General features: G+C 37.6%; 1 protein-coding gene across 1 annotated transcript; it reads left to right on the top strand.

Moving 5' to 3' along the window:
- Positions 1 to 4,638: 4,638 nt before the first annotated feature.
- Positions 4,639 to 7,810, top strand: LOC127416654 (extracellular calcium-sensing receptor-like). Its single transcript, XM_051656098.1, has 5 exons — positions 4,639 to 4,920; positions 5,075 to 5,875; positions 5,990 to 6,217; positions 6,323 to 6,446; positions 6,894 to 7,810. The coding sequence occupies exons 1-5, from the start codon at positions 4,666 to 4,668 to the stop codon at positions 7,808 to 7,810; spliced, it is 2,325 nt and encodes a 774-aa protein (XP_051512058.1). The 5' UTR covers positions 4,639 to 4,665.
- The last annotated feature ends 13,575 nt before the right edge of the window (positions 7,811 to 21,385 follow it).

Below are 21,385 nucleotides of genomic sequence, written 5' to 3'. Positions count from 1 at the left end.
CATGCCATCCCAGATGTGTATGACTTCCTTTCTTCTGCAGAACACAAATTACGATTTTTAGAAGAATAGTTTAGCTCTGTAGGCCAAAATTTTGATGCTCCAAAAAGCACATGAAGACAGCATAAAAATAATCCATAAGAATCAAGTAGTTATAATCCATATCTTCTGTGAAGTGATATGATAGGCGTGGGTGAGAAACAGATCGATATTTGTAATGTTTTGCTAGACAGCAGGGGTGATATGCAGAGAATGTGAATCACCAAAAACACAAGAAGAAGAATGTGAAGGTGATCTGTTTCTCTGTTTCTCATCCACACCTATCACATCGCTTCTGAAGATATTGATTAAACCACTGGAGTCTTATGGATTACTTTATGCTGATTTATGTGATTTTGTTTAGCTTTAAAATGTTGCCACCCATTCACTTGCATTTTATGGACCTACAGAGCTGAGAAATTATTCTAAAAATCATCATTTGAGTTCAGCAGATGAACGAAAGTCATACACATCTGGGGTGGCATGAGGGTGAGTAAATAATGAGAAATTAAAATTTTTGGGTGAACTATCCCTTTAAGGCCTCTTGTCAGATCTGGATGAATTTGTCAATAAGAGAGGTTTGGAAACATTTCTAGTAATTATTACAGTGCAAATGTGAAAATGTCCCACAAGGACATTATATATAATGCTGAAATATAAACCAAAGCAAGATCATGCTTTATTAATGCCTTCTTTCGCTATTTCATAGCTTTTAAAGTCCTGCGCTATATAGCAACAGAGAAAGCATTAAAAGCATAAGATTACATGTTTACGGATAGTGGCACCTAGTGGCCAAGGTTGGTACCACATGCATATTTTTGAAGAGAAAAATTTTTTTTTGAAGAGAGCAAATAAAAGTTTGAAGAGAGAAAAAAAAAATTTTTGAAGAGAGAAAAAAATTTAAGACTTAGGCTCAGGAAGGAACACTATTTTTTTTTTCGCTCTTATTTATTTTTTCCAGTTTGCGGTTCAAAGCTTCCGTAGCATTCAACTCATCACAATGTATAGTCAGGACATTAATAACATGACAAATTATATTACAATTTGAAAAAAATAAAAAAAAATAAATAAATAAATAAATAAATTTCAGAACTTCTTAAACTACTTAAGAGTTCTCATCAAAAAATTCTCCATGTGCAGCAATGACAGCTTTGCAGAACCTTGGCATTCTAGCTGTCAGTTTGTCCAGATACTCAGATGACATTTCACCCCACACTTCCAGTAGCACTTGTCATAGATGTGGCTGTCTTGTCGGGCACTTCTCACGCACATTATAGTCTAGCTGATCCCACAAAAGCTCAGTGGGGTTAAGATCACAACACTCTTTTCGAATTATCTGTTGTCCAATGTCTGTGATTCGTTTCCCACTACAACCTTTTCTTTTTGTTATACTGTTTCAAAAATTGCTTTTTCTTTGCAGTTCTTCCTATGAGGCCTGCACCCCTTAGTCTTCTCTTTACTGTTGTACATGAAACTGGTGTTGAGCGGGTAGAATTCAATTAAGCTGTCAGCTGAGGATATGTGAGGCGTCTATCTCTCAAACTAGAGACTCGGATATACTTATCCTCTTGTTTAGTCGTAAATCTTTGCCTTCCACATCTTTATCTGTCCTTATTAGAGCCAATTGTCCTTTGTCTTTGAAAACTGTAGTGTACACCTTTGTACACCTTTGCAAATTTCAAGCATCGTATAGCCTTCATTCCTAAAAACAATGATTGACTGATGAGTCTCTTGAGAAAGCTGTTTCTTTTTTGCCATTTTTGACCTAATATTGACCTTAAGACATGCCAGTCTATTGCATACTGTGGAAACCCAAAAACAAACACAAAGACAATGTTAAGCTTCATTTAATGGACCAAATAGCTTTAAACTGTGTTTGATATAATGGCAAGTGATTTTCTAGTACAAAATTAGCAATTTAACATGATTACTCAAGGACAAGATGTTGGAGTGATGGCTGCTGGAAATGGGGCCTGTCTAGATTTGATCAAAAATTACTTTTTTCAAATAGTGATGGTGCTGTTTTTTATATCAGTAATGTCCTGACTATACTTTGTGATCAATTGAATGCCACTTTGGTGAATTAAAGTAACAATTTCCTTCCAAAACAGCAAAATCTGGGCATTATTCCAAACGCTTGACTGCCAGCGTGTGTGTGTGTGTGTGTGTATATATATATATATATATATATATATATATATATATATATATATAAATATATATATAAAACCACCTGCCTAATATTGTGTAGGTTCCCCTCGTTCTGCCAAAACAGCGCCAACCAGCACCTCAGAATAGCATTCTGAGAAGCTATTCTTCTCACCACAATTGTACAGAGCGGTTATCTGAGTTACCGTAGACTTTGTCTGTTCGAACCAATCTGGCCATTCTCTGTTAAGCTCTCATATCAACAAGGCATTTCTGGATGTTTTTTGCACCATTCAGAGTAAATTCTAGAGACTGTTGTGTGTGAAAATCCCAGGAGATCAGCAGTTACAGAAATACTCAAACCAGCCCATCTGGCACAAATCACTGAGATCACAGCTGACCTGTATCTGCATGATTTTATGCACTGCACTGGTGCCACATGATTGGCTGATTAGATAATTACATGGATGATTGCTGGTGCCAGTTGGGCTGGTTTGTGTATTTCTGTAACTGCTGATCTCCTGGGATTTTCAAATTCATGCCGGCTAAAAAAAAAAAAAAAAAATACAAAACACGACTCAAGAAGAATATATTCATCATAGCCAGAGAACTCAAGGAAAACTCAAAGAAATAAACAAATGAACCTATTTCCAAAAAATTAAGACAGAATATAAATTGGGATCATATTTGACAAAAATTAAAGACTACTGTCACAGGAAGCTTCTGACGAAGTATCGTGTGAGTGAGCGCAGTCTGGCTGTAGAGATGGGTCGGCACAGACAGAGCTGGAGACCCAGAGAGGACAGACTGTGTTCTCACTGCACTCAAGGAGACATAGAGGATGAACTTCCCTTCTTCACTGAGTGCAGTAAATATGAGACCATCAGACACACTTATTTTAAAGTTACTGTTACACATTATTCTCTGTAGTTACTTTTCTTTAAAATGTGTGCACTTTACCTGTATGGTTATTATTATTAGTAGTAGTAGTAGTAGTAGTAGTAGTATTAATAATAATATATTATTTGACGTTTTTATAAGTTTTCATTTTTATTTTTCATGAATGCTTTTGCAGCATTGTACATTGTATACGGTCATGTTAATAAAGCTAATATGAATTGAATTGAGAGAGAGAGAGAGAGAGAGAGAGAGAGAGAGAGAGAGAGAGAGAGAGAGAGAGAGAGAGAGAGAGAGAGTACACTGCTGCCTTTGAATAATGTTTTTATTTTATTTATTTTTTTTATTATTATTTATTTTTTTTCTTACATAATGAAGTAGTTACAGCATCTACCAGTGCCAATCAACTGCCAATGCTAACCAGCCCAACACTGACCCCTTGTTTGCCCTTGGTTTGTTATGGCATCAAAGCTTGGTTATTTGTTACTGTCTCTCTTAAATGTGCTGCACACAAAATAAAATAAAATAAAATAAAATAATAATACAAATAATTGAACTGGTCATCAACATAATGCATTTCCCAAAGACAGCAGTAACTTTTTTAGATCTTATGATGCTTTTCTTACAATAAGTATACATTACCATCATACCACTTTATAACTCACTGTCTTATAACATTTGTCTGCAGCTTAATTCTTGATGTGAAAATACTGGTGGAATTCTACAACTTCCCACTGTTTATGCATTAAAATTATTTTAGTTCTATTACTATACATAGGGGCAATGTAGTTTTGGTGCTCGTAAATTAATTAATCAGATAACAGAAAAACTAGATTTGCATTTCCTGTAGGAAATATCATTGTCTGCCAAAACACAAAAGCAAAATATATTGCTGTCTTGCAAAGCACTGTAATTATTATAGGATAGAGACCCCTTAAGCTGGCAGAAAAAAAAAAAAGAAAAAAAAAGAACTATGATTGGTACTATCTGTCCCCTGAGAGAACTGATGCCATGACGGGTTTGTTGCTTGGGCTTCTCAGACTGTATAAATGCAGTGGTTGAATATGCGCAGGTTTCCAGAGCTGCCATGCTGATACTTCAACTGCTTTTGATGGTCCTGTTAACCCAGGCAGAAAGGCCTGACTGCAGGCCACAAGGGCAAAGGGTGCTACCTGAACTGGAGAAAGATGGAGACCTCATCATTGGGGGTATCTTTTCCTTCCGCACTAGACAAGAAAGCTGTATAGATTCCTTTACAAAAATGCCGGAAATTCGTCCATGCAAAGAGTATGTGTGTCTGTATGAATGGTTTATATTGTGTCTAATTTCTCATGATAATGTATCCATAAGTGTTATGTGTCAATTGTTAAAGGGATAGTTCAGCCAAAAATGGGTTTGGAACAACACATAGGTGAATAAGTAGTGATACAATTTTCATTTATGGAAGAATTATCCCTTTGATAAAATTTTAAAGTAACTCATGAAACATTGTTATGTAGCATCCATTTTCAGTAAAACACAGCATCCCTGATAAAAGAAAATTTCTAAAGTTTCAGTTTCAGAGAATTCAAGTTTGCTCACACGATGATGTTTGCAGTAGATGAGATAAACAGAGACCCAGACATTCTCCCTGGAGTTACACTGGGATACAAGATTTACAACGATTGTGGATCCACAAACATTCTAAGAGCTGCGATGACATTAGTAAGTGGTGTGGAACAGTCAGAAACAGAAGCAAGTTGTCCTAAGCCTCAAACAGTCCAGGCCATTATTGGACACTCTGGATCAACACCAACAATGAGCATTGCAAGGATCGTTGGAAGATTTAATATCCCGGTGGTAAGATACATTCTCTTTTGCAATTTCAATGTATGTCTTAATAGGTCTAATTAAAGGTCTTAAATATTTTCAGCTGTATGTCTTCTGGACAGATATTTGAGTAGATACTTAAATGTATCAAAGGTTATATATTGTTTTTGTTTTGTCCATATAGATCAGTCATTTTGCTACATGTGCTTGCTTGAGCAATAGAAAGGAGTACCCGTCCTTCTTCAGAACTATTCCCAGTGATTACTACCAGAGCAGAGCACTGGCTCAGTTGGTCAGACAGTTTGGCTGGACATGGGTGGGTGCTTTAAGCAATAAAAATGATTATGGAGTGAATGGGATAACCACTTTTATTAAGGCTGCTCATGAGGAGGGGGTTTGCATCGAGTACTCAGAAGCCTTTGAAAGTACCAGTCCATACCATGAAATACTGAGAATTGTGAATGTTATCAGAAGCTCCACATCCAAGGTAATAATGGCCTTCATGTCACACATAGAGATCAAGATACTAGTGGAGGAGTTATGCAGGCAGAAAATTACAGGACTGCAATGGATCGGAAGTGATGCATGGATCACAGATGACTCTCTAGCATATATCCAGGGTCACAATTTGCTTATTGGATCTATAGGATTCACTGTTCGTAATGCTCAGATCCCCGGACTAGGCCCTTTTCTACAGGAAGTCAACCCTTCTCAATTTCCTAACAGTGTGTTTCTCAAAGATTTTTGGGAGCATGTATTTGACTGTTCCTTGACTAAGAATGAAATAAGGAGATGTAATGGCTCTGAGCACTTGGGAAATGTGCAAAACCCTTTTACTGATTTAACTGACTTACGGTTCTCTGATAATATCTATAAAGCTGTATATGCAGTGGCTCATGCAATGCATAATCTGCTCTTATGTAAGCAAAATATAAGCTCCACTGCTAATGCAAAATGTGAGCTTAATCAATTAAAGCCTTGGCAGGTGAGACCAGATAATTATGTCCACATGAAATGAAATTTTCACAAACTACAATTAATTAGTGTAAGCTGTGAAGCATGCAGACAATAATGTATTCATTCAATTTGTGTGCTGAAGGTATTAAACTCCTTGCAGTCTGTAAATTTCACCACACACGGAGGTGACAATGTCTTTTTTGACAACAATGGAGATTCACCAGCGAGATATGAGCTGATCAATCTGCAAAGCATTAATAAAGAGAAAATAAAGGTAGCAACAATTGGCTACTATGATGCTTCTTTGCCTAGAGGTCAGCGATTCTCAATGAATAATGTTCAAATAGTTTGGAGAGAAGGAAGTGACATGGTAGAGTATTTTTGTATAGATTCCTAAACATACAATATTTACATTTAGAATTACAGCTGATAACATAAATAGTACAATATTTGTGTATGCACTGGTATGTGGCAGGTTCCTGTGTCTGTGTGCAGTGAGAGCTGTCCCCCGGGGACTAGAAAAGCTGTGCAGAAAGGAAGGCCTGTCTGCTGTTTTGACTGTGTTCCATGCCCGCCAGGAGAAATAAGTAATAGAACAGGTACATCATATAAAAATTACATAAAATTGCTTTTTTTATTCATATTGTTTTAGATGTTTCGTAACAAGATAAGAGATAATATTTTAGTAATGTTTTATACAGAGTTATTAAACAGCTCTCTGGAATACTTCATTGTGATTGGTCAGTTGATTCTATTATGACAGTTTAATTGTACTATTTGATCATTGCCCTTCTCTGGCAACCAATCTCCTACAATGTGCTTATTTTATGTCTCTCGTATTACTCCACGGGCTCTTTCTTCTCACCTAATGAAATAATTTAAACTGAAATCAGTATTTTTCTTTTTTCTTTTTTTCTTTTTTTTTTTTTTTTTTGGTAAAGTTATGTACTTATTTGGTTAGTAGTCCTGTAATAAGGGCTTCATGTCCGAGTCCTGACTGTACATTAAACCTTGCTTATTTTATATTTTCTTTTCTTTTTTTCTAGATTCAATTGATTGTCTCAAATGCCTTGTTGCACAGTGGTCAAATACAAGAGGAGATGCTTGCATTCCAAAAGAAGTTGAATTCTTGTCATATGATGAAACAATGGGGATACTTCTAACAATGTTCTCTGTAGTTGGGGTATTTTTATCAGTGGTAATTATGCTTATTTTCTATATCTACAGAAGCACACCAATTGTCAGAGCCAACAACTCAGAGTTGAGCTTCCTGCTGCTCTTCTCATTGACTCTGTGTTTTCTTTGTTCACTTACTTTCATTGGTCGGCCCAGTGAGTGGTCCTGTATGTTGCGTCACACAGCGTTTGGGATCACTTTTGTCCTCTGTATCTCCTGTGTTCTGGGGAAAACAATTGTGGTGTTAATGGCCTTCAAGGCAACACTTCCAGGAGATAATGTCATGAAATGGTTTGGACCCTTGCAGCAAAGACTCTGTGTTCTTGCAATCACACTCATACAGGTTCTTATCTGTGTGCTTTGGTTAACAATATCCCCTCCTTTGCCATATATGAACTTCAATCATTACAAAGAAAAGATAATTCTAGAATGTAATTTAGGCTCAGCTATTGGTTTCTGTGCTGTGTTGGGTTATATTGCTCTCCTAGCTGTCCTTTGCTTTGTCTTAGCTTTTCTGGCACGGAAACTGCCTGATAACTTTAATGAAGCTAAATTCATCACATTCAGCATGCTCATATTCTGTGCTGTTTGGATTACATTTATCCCAGCATATGTCAGTTCCCCTGGCAAGTTCATTGTAGCTGTGGAGATATTTGCCATTTTGGTCTCCAGTTTTGGTTTACTGTTCTGTATTTTTCTGCCAAAATGCTATGTAATTTTACTGAAACCTGAAATGAATAGTAAAAAGCATGTTATGGCAAAGACATCCCATGATATCCATTATTAGTTATTATTAAAATTTTAGATAACACATTAACAGAGTATGTGAAATAAAAAAATTAAAAAAATCTATGAAAACATAAATAAATAAAACATTTACACCAAAACAGCCTTGTTGATATCTCTGTCAGAAACAAATATGATTAAAATGACATCGAGTCACATCAGTGGCTTCAAAAAAGCTTTTATTCTACAGTACATGGAGCAAGTCACCTGTTGGGATCACATGATCAGTCATATCTTGTAATTTAACTGAGTAACTGCAACTAGGCTACAACTACTGCTTAAATTAAAGTTTACTTTATATATGGCTTTTCCAGTGTTAATGGCACTTTAAAGTACACCTTAAAAAACAAGTAAACCAAACAACATAACAAACACAATATACATGTTAAAGATGCAACATATAACATCAAAGGATCCCTAGTTAACAGAATAATCCAGAGTAACAGTATAGAGTATAGATCAAAGATTCACCAAAATCACTGCAAAAAATGATTTTCAAGACAAATATTTTTGTCTTGTTTTCCTGTAAAATTATCTAAACATTCTTACAACGTGATTTATTTACTTGTCAAACAAAATGGGATAAGATATAAAGTCTTCTTGTAAGATAAATCTGACAACATTTTGTGAACTTTAGACTTAAAATAAGAAAAGAAAAAAAAAAAGAAAAAAATTCTGCCAGTGGGGTAAGAAAAAAAAAAACTTAATTTAAAGGGAAAACAAGTTTATTTTGCTTACCGCATTTTTCTTGTTTTAAGTCTAAAGTTCACTAAATTTGATTAGATTTCTCTCAAAACAAGACTTAAAATCTTATGATAGTTTGCTTGTCAAGTAAATAAATCACATTTTAAGAATGTTTAGATATTTTTACTGGAAAACAAGACAACAATAATTGTCTTGAAAATGATTTTTGCAGTGATGAGTTTGAGTAAAAGTTATTGGACTACCTATCTATCTATCTATCTATCTATATATCTATATATCTATATATATATATATATGCACACACATCAAGTGACAATCGCACACCTAATCTATTCTCCATCCGCGTCACCATAAATGTTACTTTTACTTAAGTAATAAAATCATTCTGTTATCACAAGCCCTTCCAGTATGCATATTGTGATATGTCTATTTGCGATATTGTGATAATTTTGATATTTTGTGCAGCCCTAAAAATAAGTATGAGTGGAAAAATAAGTAGTGCCTGCTGGTGATGAAACAAACAGAGCCATGACAAAGACAAATGAAAGGGCCTCAAGCAGCAAGCAGGAACACATGACGGCCTAAAGCCATCACAACTAAATGCCTTCTTCCATGACAGTTGCCCCATCCAATGCTACACTTTGTTGGGATTTAATCCAACAATATTAATTTTATTGACATGTCTGTAGTATGAAATGTAAATATAACAGAAAAAATGGTAATCAATGAGCTCTGGTGTGGTTGGATCAAGGTTTGGCTGGTTGGCATGGACAGTTAGCCCCTGCAAGTAGATACCGTAATAACATCATTCCATGGGGAAATGGCTTGTTTCTCTGGTGTGAAGCAGCAGCAGTTAATAAAATTCATGCATCCATGCCAATAGGTGTCAGTAAATAAATCAAAAACTACTGGGATGAACAAGAGCAAATGAAACTAGGCCATGTTCAGATCAGAATACTTTACATTCCGGTTCTGAATACTGTCAAAACCTCCGTTCCAAACGGGATAAATCACCCTCCGAAGGGCACTTTAAAGGGAGAGCAATCATGAAAGTCATGCTGTAAGATCGCTTCAAACTGAATTTCCAGTTAAAATGACTTAAAAAGTGAGTTCTGAATGACCCTTATTTTTGAGCCCTCCTCCTTTTAGCCCTCCAAAATTCTCACAGTGGATGGTAAAGGGAATAGGGCATAGGGATGATCACTTCTGAATGGACCACACCTAAAGTCTTTTTAGCAAGTCAGTCCACTCGGTGGCCATCTTTGAAACACTCTCGGGCAGGCTGGGCAGCTATTTTTCTTTGTAAACAAGCAGCAAACATCTGATAATTTTGTGTTTTTGATCTACTTAAAATATATCTTAACTTTTGCCAATCCAATCAAAAAATTAGTCAAGAAAGAATTGTTAAAGTTCATTGTTTATACAGTATTCTGGTTAATTCATCACCAGGTGATGGAAGATCAAGTCAAGCACATTGCATTGTGGGATAAAGTACCCAGCAGAATGTGCTCTGTTGCATACTGCACATTTTAGCAAATGTAATAGAGCACAACAATCTGGTTCTGGAAGTAAAAAATCCCATACATTTTTTCCATAGACAAATTGATTTTCAACAATAACTTATAAACCTTTAAAGACAGACCTGTTTGATTGTGGAATTCCTGGTGAACAACTACATTACCCATGGTCCAGCAGAGAAAGCTTCACCAATCAGAGAACCGTGGCCAACATAGCCCGCAAAACTGACACACTGTGAATGATGCAACCAAGTCGGTCTCCATTCATCCTCAAACTACTTATACAGTATATTTGTACATACTGTATCAGAAAATGTTATCAATAAACGTAAAATATATTGTTTCTATACTTATTATCAACAACCTAAAATCAAAAGTTTTAAGGCCTGTTCACACAAAATTCATGATGATTTTGTGAGTCGAACTTCCAACGGAAAGTCTATTCACATAGAGTCCATAAAATATGAAACTAAAAATTATTTAAACCCCAGTACAGTAGGCGGCACTGTTGCTGCTCTACAAACCCTCACCCTTCAGCTGCCAATGCTAGAGATTCATATATTTAACGCTGTTAAAGCATATATTTGGCTAATTTGGTATAACTGCTTCATTATGTTCTCTTCATGGTGTTGATGCATTTTGAGGAGTATATACTCTGTGTTTATAGTGAAGTGAGATAAGTAAAGAGTGCTGTTGCATATTTATTTGCACATGTATTTTGCTACGAGTATATTACAAACGGACACCTGAAGCCAACTTCTCTTTTTATAATGCCTGGATAATATAACACAAGGTACCAGAGGCGGACTGGCCATTGGGAGAACCAGGAAACGGTGTCACTATATGCCTAAGGGGGCCGCGATATGCAAAAGGTTACAGTGGAACACATCGCAGTCAGAAGGAAAAAAACCTGAACACTCTACGTAAAAAACCTTCTTTTTCTCAGTTTCATTCGTCTGAAAACTGTTTGCAAGAATAATGTCATCTGTGAGAATGCTGCAAATTATCTCCGATCATCACAGGAGGTGCTGTGAGTTTAGTTCACTTTATTTCCATGCAGTTGGCATGTATTGTGAACGCAACTCTGCAGGTTCAGTAATATATATCTTTGTATTAAATAAACAAAGACTAAAGTGATTAAATCAAAGTAATGCAAGACACATTCACCTTGAACCTAAACTTTTCTTTCTTTTTTTAAATTTTAAATTTTAAATTTTCTTTAGGCAGCATTAACTGTATTAACAAAACGCATTACAAATTTGATAAGAACACACATTTGGCATTATTTTGGGAACACATGGGAATTTATTAGGCTTCTCTGATCAACTTCTATTGAGGGTGCCTCGTTGCCGCTATAGATCTAAGGGTGATCGTGCCTTTTCTGTGATAGGTCCTAATCTATGGAATAGTCTCTCTTTCCATGTGAGGTCAGCTTCACCATTAGCCATTTTTGAATCTTCTTTAAAAACATATTTTTATTCTGTAGCTTTTGAATAGTTTGAAATGGATTAATACATGATGTTGTATTTAAATGTTTTTGTTTATTTTATTATGTTTTCTATTTAACTTTAAATCAATCTGTTTTTATATCACTCTGTCATTTTGTTTGTTTGATCTGTAAAGCACTTGCTCTATAAATAAAGGTAAATAAGTTTGACTTATTTATTTTGATTATTATTGTCTTTACATTTATAATTGTCTTTAGTTCTTAATCTGTAGGCTATTAGTCATTTTCCATCTGTGTTGACGAATACTTGCTTGATGGCAAATGGAGCCGTTGGAGATGGTAAATGTTTGGATTTGGGGAGGTGGTTAAATAAGATTTTTTTTATCACTTTGTTATTTTATTGCTTTTTTCGATTAGTTTAAGTGCAATTTGAATTTAGAAATGTCTTTTGTTTAGATTTTTCATGTTTAAATAAATTACTTACATTTTTAAAGCAAAATCAATAAAGCAAAAACTTTCACCGACCCTCGGCTGGGGGGTTGACGATGTAATCGGATATCGCAATGTTTTTTTAAGGCTATTATCGCAAAAATAATTTTTACATATCGCCTATTTTTTACATACCGCCACTGTTGCACTTTATAGGTCATCCAGGAATTCCATGCATATAAAATAATTGCAGACTGGGCTTAGTATACATACTATATCCTGCAGAAACAGTTGCATGGTGGCAGGCTATTCCAAACATCAGAAAGCAAATAGGTAATGAAAACAATACTTCTGCATGAACTGAATGATACTATCCAGCAAAATCACACAAGATCAAGGTTTGGCTGGTTAGCATGGACAGTTAGCCCCTGCTATTAGATACCATAACTACACCACGCTGTCATGGGAAAATAGGCCTGTTTCTCTATTGGCAGCAATTCAAAAGTAGACGTGTATAACGGGCTCTTAGGTCCTGCCTAGTAGGGGAATACTACAACGTTACCCTGGAAGACCTAGAAGTGACAGGATCTTAGTCCCCAGCCCCGGTGCTTTGAGTCTCAGTATACACAGTAAGTGAGCTCACGTTCTCACCCCCCTAAACCTAATAGTGTAAGTGAGACGCCCCTACTCTAAGGTAAGTTCCACAAATAATTATCAACTGTATTACTTGTAACAATTAATAATTTATTTTCTCTTTTTTAGGAAACTGGGAATTCTTCTGAAAAGGTTTGTTACTATTAAATGAAATAATGAAATAAAATAATAAAACAAATAACAGGTTCACTGAATTTGTCTTACAACTTTTATGAGTCTTCAAGGCTTAACAATTTCAAACACTTTATACAACACCCCTCAGATATAAATTCTTTCAAATGAATTTCAATATCTGGACACGTAAATTAACACACTAGTAACACTGGATGTTATTAAACAAACTCTGAATCAAATCAAAGACTCTTGTAGTACAATTCAAATGATTCACTTCAAATAAATCTGATGACTCTTAACTTCGTTCAAATGATTTTCTTTGAATCAACTTTATGATTCAGTTTCCATTTGACTCAGATTCACATCAAATAGTTTAAAATCACAGTTCAGGTTCACAATTCAGATAATAACTCAGTTCAGTTCAATCTAACTCAGTCAAATGTTCATATACTGTAGGTGTGTGTAAAGAACATTTGTACCAGATTGTAGCAACAATAACTTTGATGCGTCGACTTTGTGATGACTTGTGACGACTTGCGATGACTTATGATTTATGATGACTTGTAACTTGTGATGACTTGTAACAGTGAAACAAAACATCTGAGACAGGACAATGAGGAGATGTCATCTGGTTGGCAGGGTAATAAACACAAAAAACACCAGAGAATCTTCAGCGCGGCACGGGAAAACTCTGGAACTTGCTGGAACAAAATGGCGTGGCTCAGTCACAGCACGCACGCGGCCCACTTGAATAGGGTCGATACACAAAAACAAGAAAAACACTTCTTGAAAGCAAATTTTTATCATCTGCAATTGTTAGAGCACGACTGTCTTCTCCATCGTCCAAGGTGCAACTGACTTCTACTTCTTCTCTCTCACGCACAATGTAGACAGCACCACCCACCAAAATATAAGTCCCTTAGAGAAAAATATATCACCGTTACATGTGTATTCTGACCTTTTTTTTTTTTTTAAAGCAACATCTAAATAGTAAATTTTTAGCTTTCCCCAGGTATTACAGACCATTTGTCCCAAATACCTCGCATACTTCTCATAACTCATGCACTTCAAGTTAACATACTTCCTTTAAAAAAGCTTTCACACACACTTAAGAGCACAAAACAAACAAACATTCACAAACATGTTTATGTAACGAATGAGGCTGGTATCCATTCAGCCGACTGCCAGAGAGAGCCCTCTCCCGAATACTAGCCATGAACTGTTTCTTCTACGTTTACTTTCTATTTGCACTGTATATATAGCCATGCCTTTCCAATGATACCTTGTGAAGTATTGCCAGTTAATTCACTGCCTTACTGAGCGTTCTTCCATTGCCTGTTTCATTGCACCAATCTGATTGTTGGATTACTGTTTTACTTTGTTTGCCTGGTTGGACTGATTACTTGTCACTACTATTTTGCCTGCTTCATCTACTACGTCTCTGCCTTGTGTTTTGGATTTGTCTGCAGAGTTTATTAAACTTCCTGCATTTGGATTCTACCTTCGCCTCAATGTCGAGTCCCTCACAGAATACTTCGCCATCAGTGAATCCAGCGGAAGTTTCTCAGCTCCAGGCTGCCTTCGCTTACCAGAGCAAACTTCTCAAAGGTTACCAAGAGCAACTGAATGACCTAAGAGCTGCAAATGAGAGCCTCACCCTCTACATCCACTCTCTTCCATCCACTCGAGCTATACCGGTAAGATTCGCTCTTCCTGATAAGTTTGATGGCTCACCAGAGAAATGTAAGGGATTTCTACATCAATTTAGAATATATTTCTCCAATCAACCAGAGTCATTCAGCCAGGATTTAAAGAAATGTGCATTTATGATGACATTGCTTACCGGAAAAGCTTTAGACTGGGCCTCTGCTGTTTGGGAGAATGACAGGCAACTCCAAATTTCATTTGATTACTTCGCTTCACAGATCCATGGAGTGTTTGAATACCCAGAGGGAGGTAAAGATGTTTCTGTTCAGCTGCTTCATTTACGACAGGGTTCACGTTCTGCAGCTGACTTCGCTATACACTTCAGGGCATTAGCGGTTCAAAGTGGATGGAATGATGTCGCTCTCAAGACTGTTTTCAGAGAGGGACTGAACCACAATCTGCAGGCCAAACTCGCATTCAAGGGTGAGGATTCAATTCACACAGAATTAATTTTGTTGGCTGTAAAGTTTGATAATTTACTGCGTAATTCACTACGTTCAAAGATTAGCCCCAAGTCACAACCATTAGTCCATAGTCAAGTCCAGGCATGCCCTGAAGCCCCTGAACCCATGCAGATTGCCTATGCTAGAGTTTCTATTGAAGAATGCGATCGTCATCATAATGAGGGACTGTGTAACTACTGTGGTGAAAGGAGTCCTCAAAATTCTGCATGCCCTAACAAAGGCAAGAAACATCACAGCTCAAGAGCAAAAGTGATTACCAAGAATATTTCATCTCCCATACACTGCAGTTTTTTTTCTTCCCATAGAACACTCGTTTGATGATAAACTCAAATGTGTTTCTGCATTAGTTTACTCAGGGTCTGCTGTAAATTTGATTCATCAAGATCTTGTGCATGAACTCCATGTCCCAACAGTACCTTGCATACCCGCCATTAACATCACTGCTGAGGATAATGCACCCATTGGCACAGGCATCACTCAACACACTGTTCCAGTGACACTATGAATTGGATTATTTCACACAGAAACAATATCTTTGTTATCAACTCACCCAAGCATATTCTCATCCAGGGTCATCCATGGCTGACTGCCATGATCCCATCATCTCCTGGAACCGGGGTGAGCTAAAACAATGGTCAGATTACTGCCATTCAAATTGTCTTCATGTCACAGTAACCATGCCATGTTTAACCACTAGCATCGAAAGTCCAGAGATTCAAGTTCAAATCAAAATTCCCAAGGAATACTCAGGATTTTCTGAAGTTTAGTAAAATCAAGGCAACTCAACTACCCCCTCATCGTCCATGGGACTGCGCTATTGAGTTACTGCCCAACATGGCACCTCCCAGGAGCAAAGCCTATCCGTTATCAAGACCTGAAACCATGGCCATTGAAACATACGTCGAGGAGGCTCTAGCTCCAGGATTAATTCATCCTTCTACCTCACTAGTTGCAGCAGGCTTTTTCTTCATTGAGAAAAAAGATGGAGAATTTCATCCATGTATTGATTACCGAGGTTTGAACACAGTAACAAAATACAGGTACCCACTCCCTCTTGTTCCATCTGCACTAGAACAACTATGTGAAGCACGCATTTACACTAAGCTTGATTTGAGAAGTGCTTACAATCTCATTCGTATTAGAGGAGACAAGTGGAAAACCGCATTCATCACCACTAGGGGGCACTATGAGTACCAGGTGATGCATTATGGCCTGGCCAACGCACCAGCTGTGTTTCAATCATTCATCAACTAAATCTTCAGAGACCTCCTCAACAAATGTGTCATAGCCTACATCAACAACATACTCATTTACTCCCAAGATAAAGCACAACATATCAAGGATGTCAAGATGGCCCTCTCACACCTTCAGAAGCACCAACTCTACGTGAAAGCCAATAAATGTGAGTTCCACACTACCCATACAAAATTCTTGGGGTATATCATCAGTCATAAAGGTGTTGAGATGGATAATTCCAAGATCCAGGCAGTTACAGAATGGCCAAGACCCAATACTGTTAAAGAGTTACAACTTTTTCTGAACTTTTACAGAAGATTTATCTGCAACTACAGTCTCATCTCTGCCCCTTTAACATCACTGCTCAAAGGTAAACCATCCAAATTAACATGGAGTGATACTGCTCAAAAGGCCTTCGAAGCCCTCAAGACAAGATTCACGACCGCCCCCATTCTCAAGCACACTGATCCTAACCAACTGTTTATCGTGGAAGTCGATGCATCAGACTGTGGCATCGGGGCGGTTCTCTCTCATTGCCACGGTAACCCTGGAAAACTTTATCCTTATGCCTTCTCACGTAAACTGAACTCAGCTGAAAAGAACTATGATGTTGGAAACAAAGAGTTACTCTCCATGAAGGCTGCGTTAGAAGAGTGGCATCACTGGCTTGAAGGTTCTGTCCATCCGTTTCAAGTAATCACCGACCATAAAAAAATTGAATACATCAAGGGAGCAAAACGACTCAACCCACGACAAGCCCGATGGTCACTCTTCTTTACAAGGTTCCAATTCACAGTCACCTACCGCCCTGGCAGTAAAAACAGCAAAGCTGATGCTCTTTCCTGTCATCATGATCCTCCTCACAACATAACTCAAAATGAGTCCATATAACCACCTTCCATCATCATTGCACCCATAAGCTGGAACATCATGGAAGAAATTCAAAGAGCCCAACAAACAGACCCTGCACCACCAGAATGCCCCTCAACAAAACAGTATGTACCACGCACTCTATGCCAAAGAACGTTCCAGTGGATCCATACCTCCCTCAGCACTGGACACCCTGGCATCCAAAATAAGCTTGGTACATAACTCATTCTGGTGGCCTTCACTCAATGATGTCACTGCATATGTTAAGGCATGTCAAGTTTGTGCACAGTCGAAAACCCCCAGAGAACTGCCAGCCAGCCTTCTACAACCACTGCCTATCCCTCAGAGACCCTGGTCACACCTGTCCGTTGACTTCATCACTGATCTGCCAAACTCCAATGGGTATACCACCATATTTGTTGTCATTGATTGTTTCTCAAAATCATGTAGATTAATCCCCTTGTCCAGTCCCAGTCCACCCACTGCCATGGAGGCCGCTAACACTCTTTTCCACCAAGTTTTCAGGATCTATGGCCTGCCAGAAGACATTGTGTCTGATCGGGGACCCCAGTTCACCTCAAGAGTCTGGCAGGCCTTCTGCAAGCATCCCCACCCCAACTGCCAGCCTGGTCAGAGGGTTTGGTTATCCACACAGGTCCTCATGTTGCGGCTACCCTGCAGGAAGCTCAGCCCCAGGTATGTTAGTCCGTTTAGTATGATTAGACAGATCAATCCTATAACATACTAATTGGAGCTTCCTGCTAACTACCTCATCTCTCCCTCCATTCATGTGTCATTGCTGAAACTGGTCCACCTGGCATCTGGCCCCGGAACCACAAATCCTGAGCCTCCTCCTCCATTGGAGATCGACGGATCACCTGCATACATGGCCAAGGAAATCATGGACTCTCGTTGTCGAGGGGGCCAGATGCAGTACCTGGTAGACTGGGAAGGCTACGGTCCGGAGGAGAGATCATGGGTAGCCACCAAAGGCACCCGAATTGTCCTGCACCACGACCAAGGGGACGACCCAGAAGGAGAACAATGGGAGTTGTTTGTAAGGGGGGGGTGGGGGGGGTCTGTAAGGAATGAGGCTGTTATCCATTCAGTCAACTGCCAGAGGGAGCCCACTCCCGAATACTAGCCATGAACTGTTTCTTCTACAGTTACTTCCTGTTTGCACTGTATATATAGCCATGCCTTTCCATTGATACCTTACGAAGTATTGCCAGTTAATTCACTGCCTTACCGAGTGTTTTCCATTGCCTGTTTCATTGCCTTCTTATGACAATTGTGCCTGTTTTATTGGATTACCGATTGTTGGATTACTGTTTTGCTTTGTTTGCCTGGTTGGACTGATTACTTGTCACTACTACTTTGCTTGCTTCATCGACTATGTCTCTGCCTATGTGTTTTGGATTTGACTGCTGATTTTATTAAACTTCCTGCATTGGGATTCTACCTTCACCTCTATGTCGAGTCCCTCACAGTTTAATGTTAGCAGTGTGAGTATAACATCATTAATGGTGCCTCCTATATACTGTATCAATCTCTTTTTCAAGCAAACACATTCCCTCATATGTATACTACCTTTTTTTTTGCACTATACATTTCTTAATTCAACCTATAGTTTTAGGAAAATCCTAGCTAATGGAACTGAACAGGCCTATAGAACTTTAAACCACTTTAAATCTGATTTCCTCTAGGGCTACACTTAAATTAAAGGTTCACATCTTTAAAGCAATGAGGGTGCAATCCGTTTCAATAATAATAAGTCTAGTTTGTTTAATAGTCATGATTAAAATATGTTGTGACATTTTTTTTTTACAGTTTTATTTATTTCTATTTAACAGTTTAGTTAAATTTTACAGGGTTTTCACAGCAATGTGATACAAGGTAATAAATATACACTGGTGGCCAAAAGTTTGGAATAATGTACAGATTTTGCTGTTTCGGAACCAAAGTGTCATTCAGCTGATCACAAAGTATAGTCAGGACATTACTGATGTAAAAAAAACAGCACCATCACTATTTGAAAAAAGTCATTTTTGATCAAATCTAGACAGGCCCCATTTCCAACAGCCATCACAATTTGGTACTAGAAAATCACTTGCCATTATATCAAACACAGTTGAAAGCTACTGTATTTGGTTTGTTAAATGAAGCTTAACATTGTGCTTGTTTTTGAGTTGGTACAGTATGCAAAAGACTGGCATGTCTTAAGGTCAATATTAGGTCAAAAATGGCAAAAAAACAAAAAAAAAAAAACAGCTTTCTCTAGAAACTCGTCAGTCAGTCATTGTTTTGAGGAATGAAGGCTATACAATTCTTGAAATTGCCAAAAAACTGAAGATTTCATACAAAAGTGTACCCTACAGTCTTCAAAGACAAAGGACAACTGGCTCTAACAAGGACAGAAAAAGATCTGGAAGGCCAGATGTACAACTAAACAAGAGGATATCTATCTATCAGAGTCTCTAGTTTGAGAAATAGACGCCTCACATGTCCTCAGCCGACAGCTTCATTGAATTCTACCCGCTCAACACCAGTTTCACGTACAACAGTAAAGAGAAGACTCAGGGGTGCAGGCCTTATGGGAAGAATTTGCAAAGAAAAAGCCACTTTTGAAACAGAAAAACAAAAAGAAAAGTTTAGAGTGAGCAAAGAAACACAGACATTGGACAGCAGATCATTGGAAAAGGGTGTTATAGATCTTAACCCCATTGAGCTTTTGTGTGATCAGCTAGACTGTAAGGTGTGTGAGAAGTGCCCGACAAGACAGCCACATCTATGGCAAGTGTTACAGGAAGCGTGGGGTGAAATGTCACCTGCGTATCTGGATAAACTGACAGCTAGAATGCCAAGGATCTGCAAAGCTGTCATTGCTGCACATGGAGGATTTTTTGATGATAACTCTTTGAAGTAGTTTAAGTTTTTTTCAGATTGTAATAGTAATTTTTCACGTTATTAATGTCCTGACTATACATTGTGATCAGTTGAATGCCACGTTGGTGAATAAAAGTACCAATTTCTTTCCATAAGAGCAAAATCTGTACATTATTCCAAACTTTTGGCCACCAGTGTATGTAATATGTGATTCTTTCTCATTGGCTAGGGCAAGTTCAAGCCAGAAAATATGAAAATGCAAACACCATTGCAATGACATGGACTTCATTCAATGGGGACCCAACAAATGTTATATTAAGACTGCATTTAAAGTTTAGCTGCCCATTTGGGAGGTAGAAAGGGGTTCTTACAAACATGGTGTCTTTTCACACTGGTGAGAGCAGCAGACCCCCTGTGCAAGTTATGGGGGGCTCCTAACATCCCTCAGCTTAGAAAAGATGGAGATGTGACAATTGGGGGCATCTTCTCCTTTCACAACAGCTGGGAGGAGATGATGCCCGCATTTACATCAAGACTAGATAAACTAATATGCAAGAGGTGAGTTGACAGGGAGATTAACAGATGTTAAAAAATTATAAGTTAATTGACGGACATTTTACAATACGGTTGTATTTGTTAACACTGGTTAACTACATGAATGAACAATACATTTACAACACCTCAATTTTGGTTAATTTTAATTTCATATACTAAAACATTTTTAGCATTTAAAGTTTAGTTAATGAATTATGAAGTTTCTTAATAAATATATTTAATGAATTAACAATGAACAATAGTATTCTGGTAAATTAAAATTAACCAAGGTTATTAAATGCTGTAAAAATGTTTGTTCTTTGTTCATTCATGATATTGTAACATCTGAGGTTGTTACCCATCCTACCAACCACCAGAGGGTGCCTTCTCCCGAATACTGATCATCACCCATTTATTCACTGCTCATTTCCTGTTTAACGTACCTATATATAGCCAGGCAGTTCCATTGTTCATTGCAAAGTATTGCCAGTTTACCTTGGTTTACTGAGCGTTTTGCATCTCTACTGTTTATTGAGTCATGTTATGACCATTGCCTGTTTCTCTGGTTTTACTGCTTTTTGGAAAACCATTTGTTTTGTTTGCCTGGTTGGACTGTCTATTTGGTTTATTGGATTTATCTGCCTGCTTTTCGACTATGTCTCTCTGCCTGCTGTTTTGGATTGTTTGCTTGTGTATCTTTTAATAAACTTCCTGCACATGGATCCTAACACCGTCTCCATGGCCAGTTTGTTACAGATACCTAATGCAATAATTAATGTTTATGAATAGAACCTTAAAGTAAAGTGTTACCAAAAATCTTGAGTAAAAAGAAATTCTGTAATTATCAGTGTCATTATGTCATGCATTATGACCAATGTAAATCGGTGTGTCTTGACTGTTTTGCAGTGCATTTTAACTTGCACTTCGACAGCATTGCCTGAGTCACACTAAATTAAGACTTTTTTTTTTCTTTTTTTTTTTTGAGCCTCAGAGTATTTAAAAATGCACAGACA

The sequence above is a fragment of the Myxocyprinus asiaticus genome, chromosome 26 (assembly GCF_019703515.2).
Source record: "Myxocyprinus asiaticus isolate MX2 ecotype Aquarium Trade chromosome 26, UBuf_Myxa_2, whole genome shotgun sequence".
NCBI lineage: Eukaryota > Metazoa > Chordata > Actinopteri > Cypriniformes > Catostomidae > Myxocyprinus > Myxocyprinus asiaticus.
Note: the sequence above shows the minus strand (reverse complement) of the source record. Positions and strands in the feature narration are given on the sequence as shown.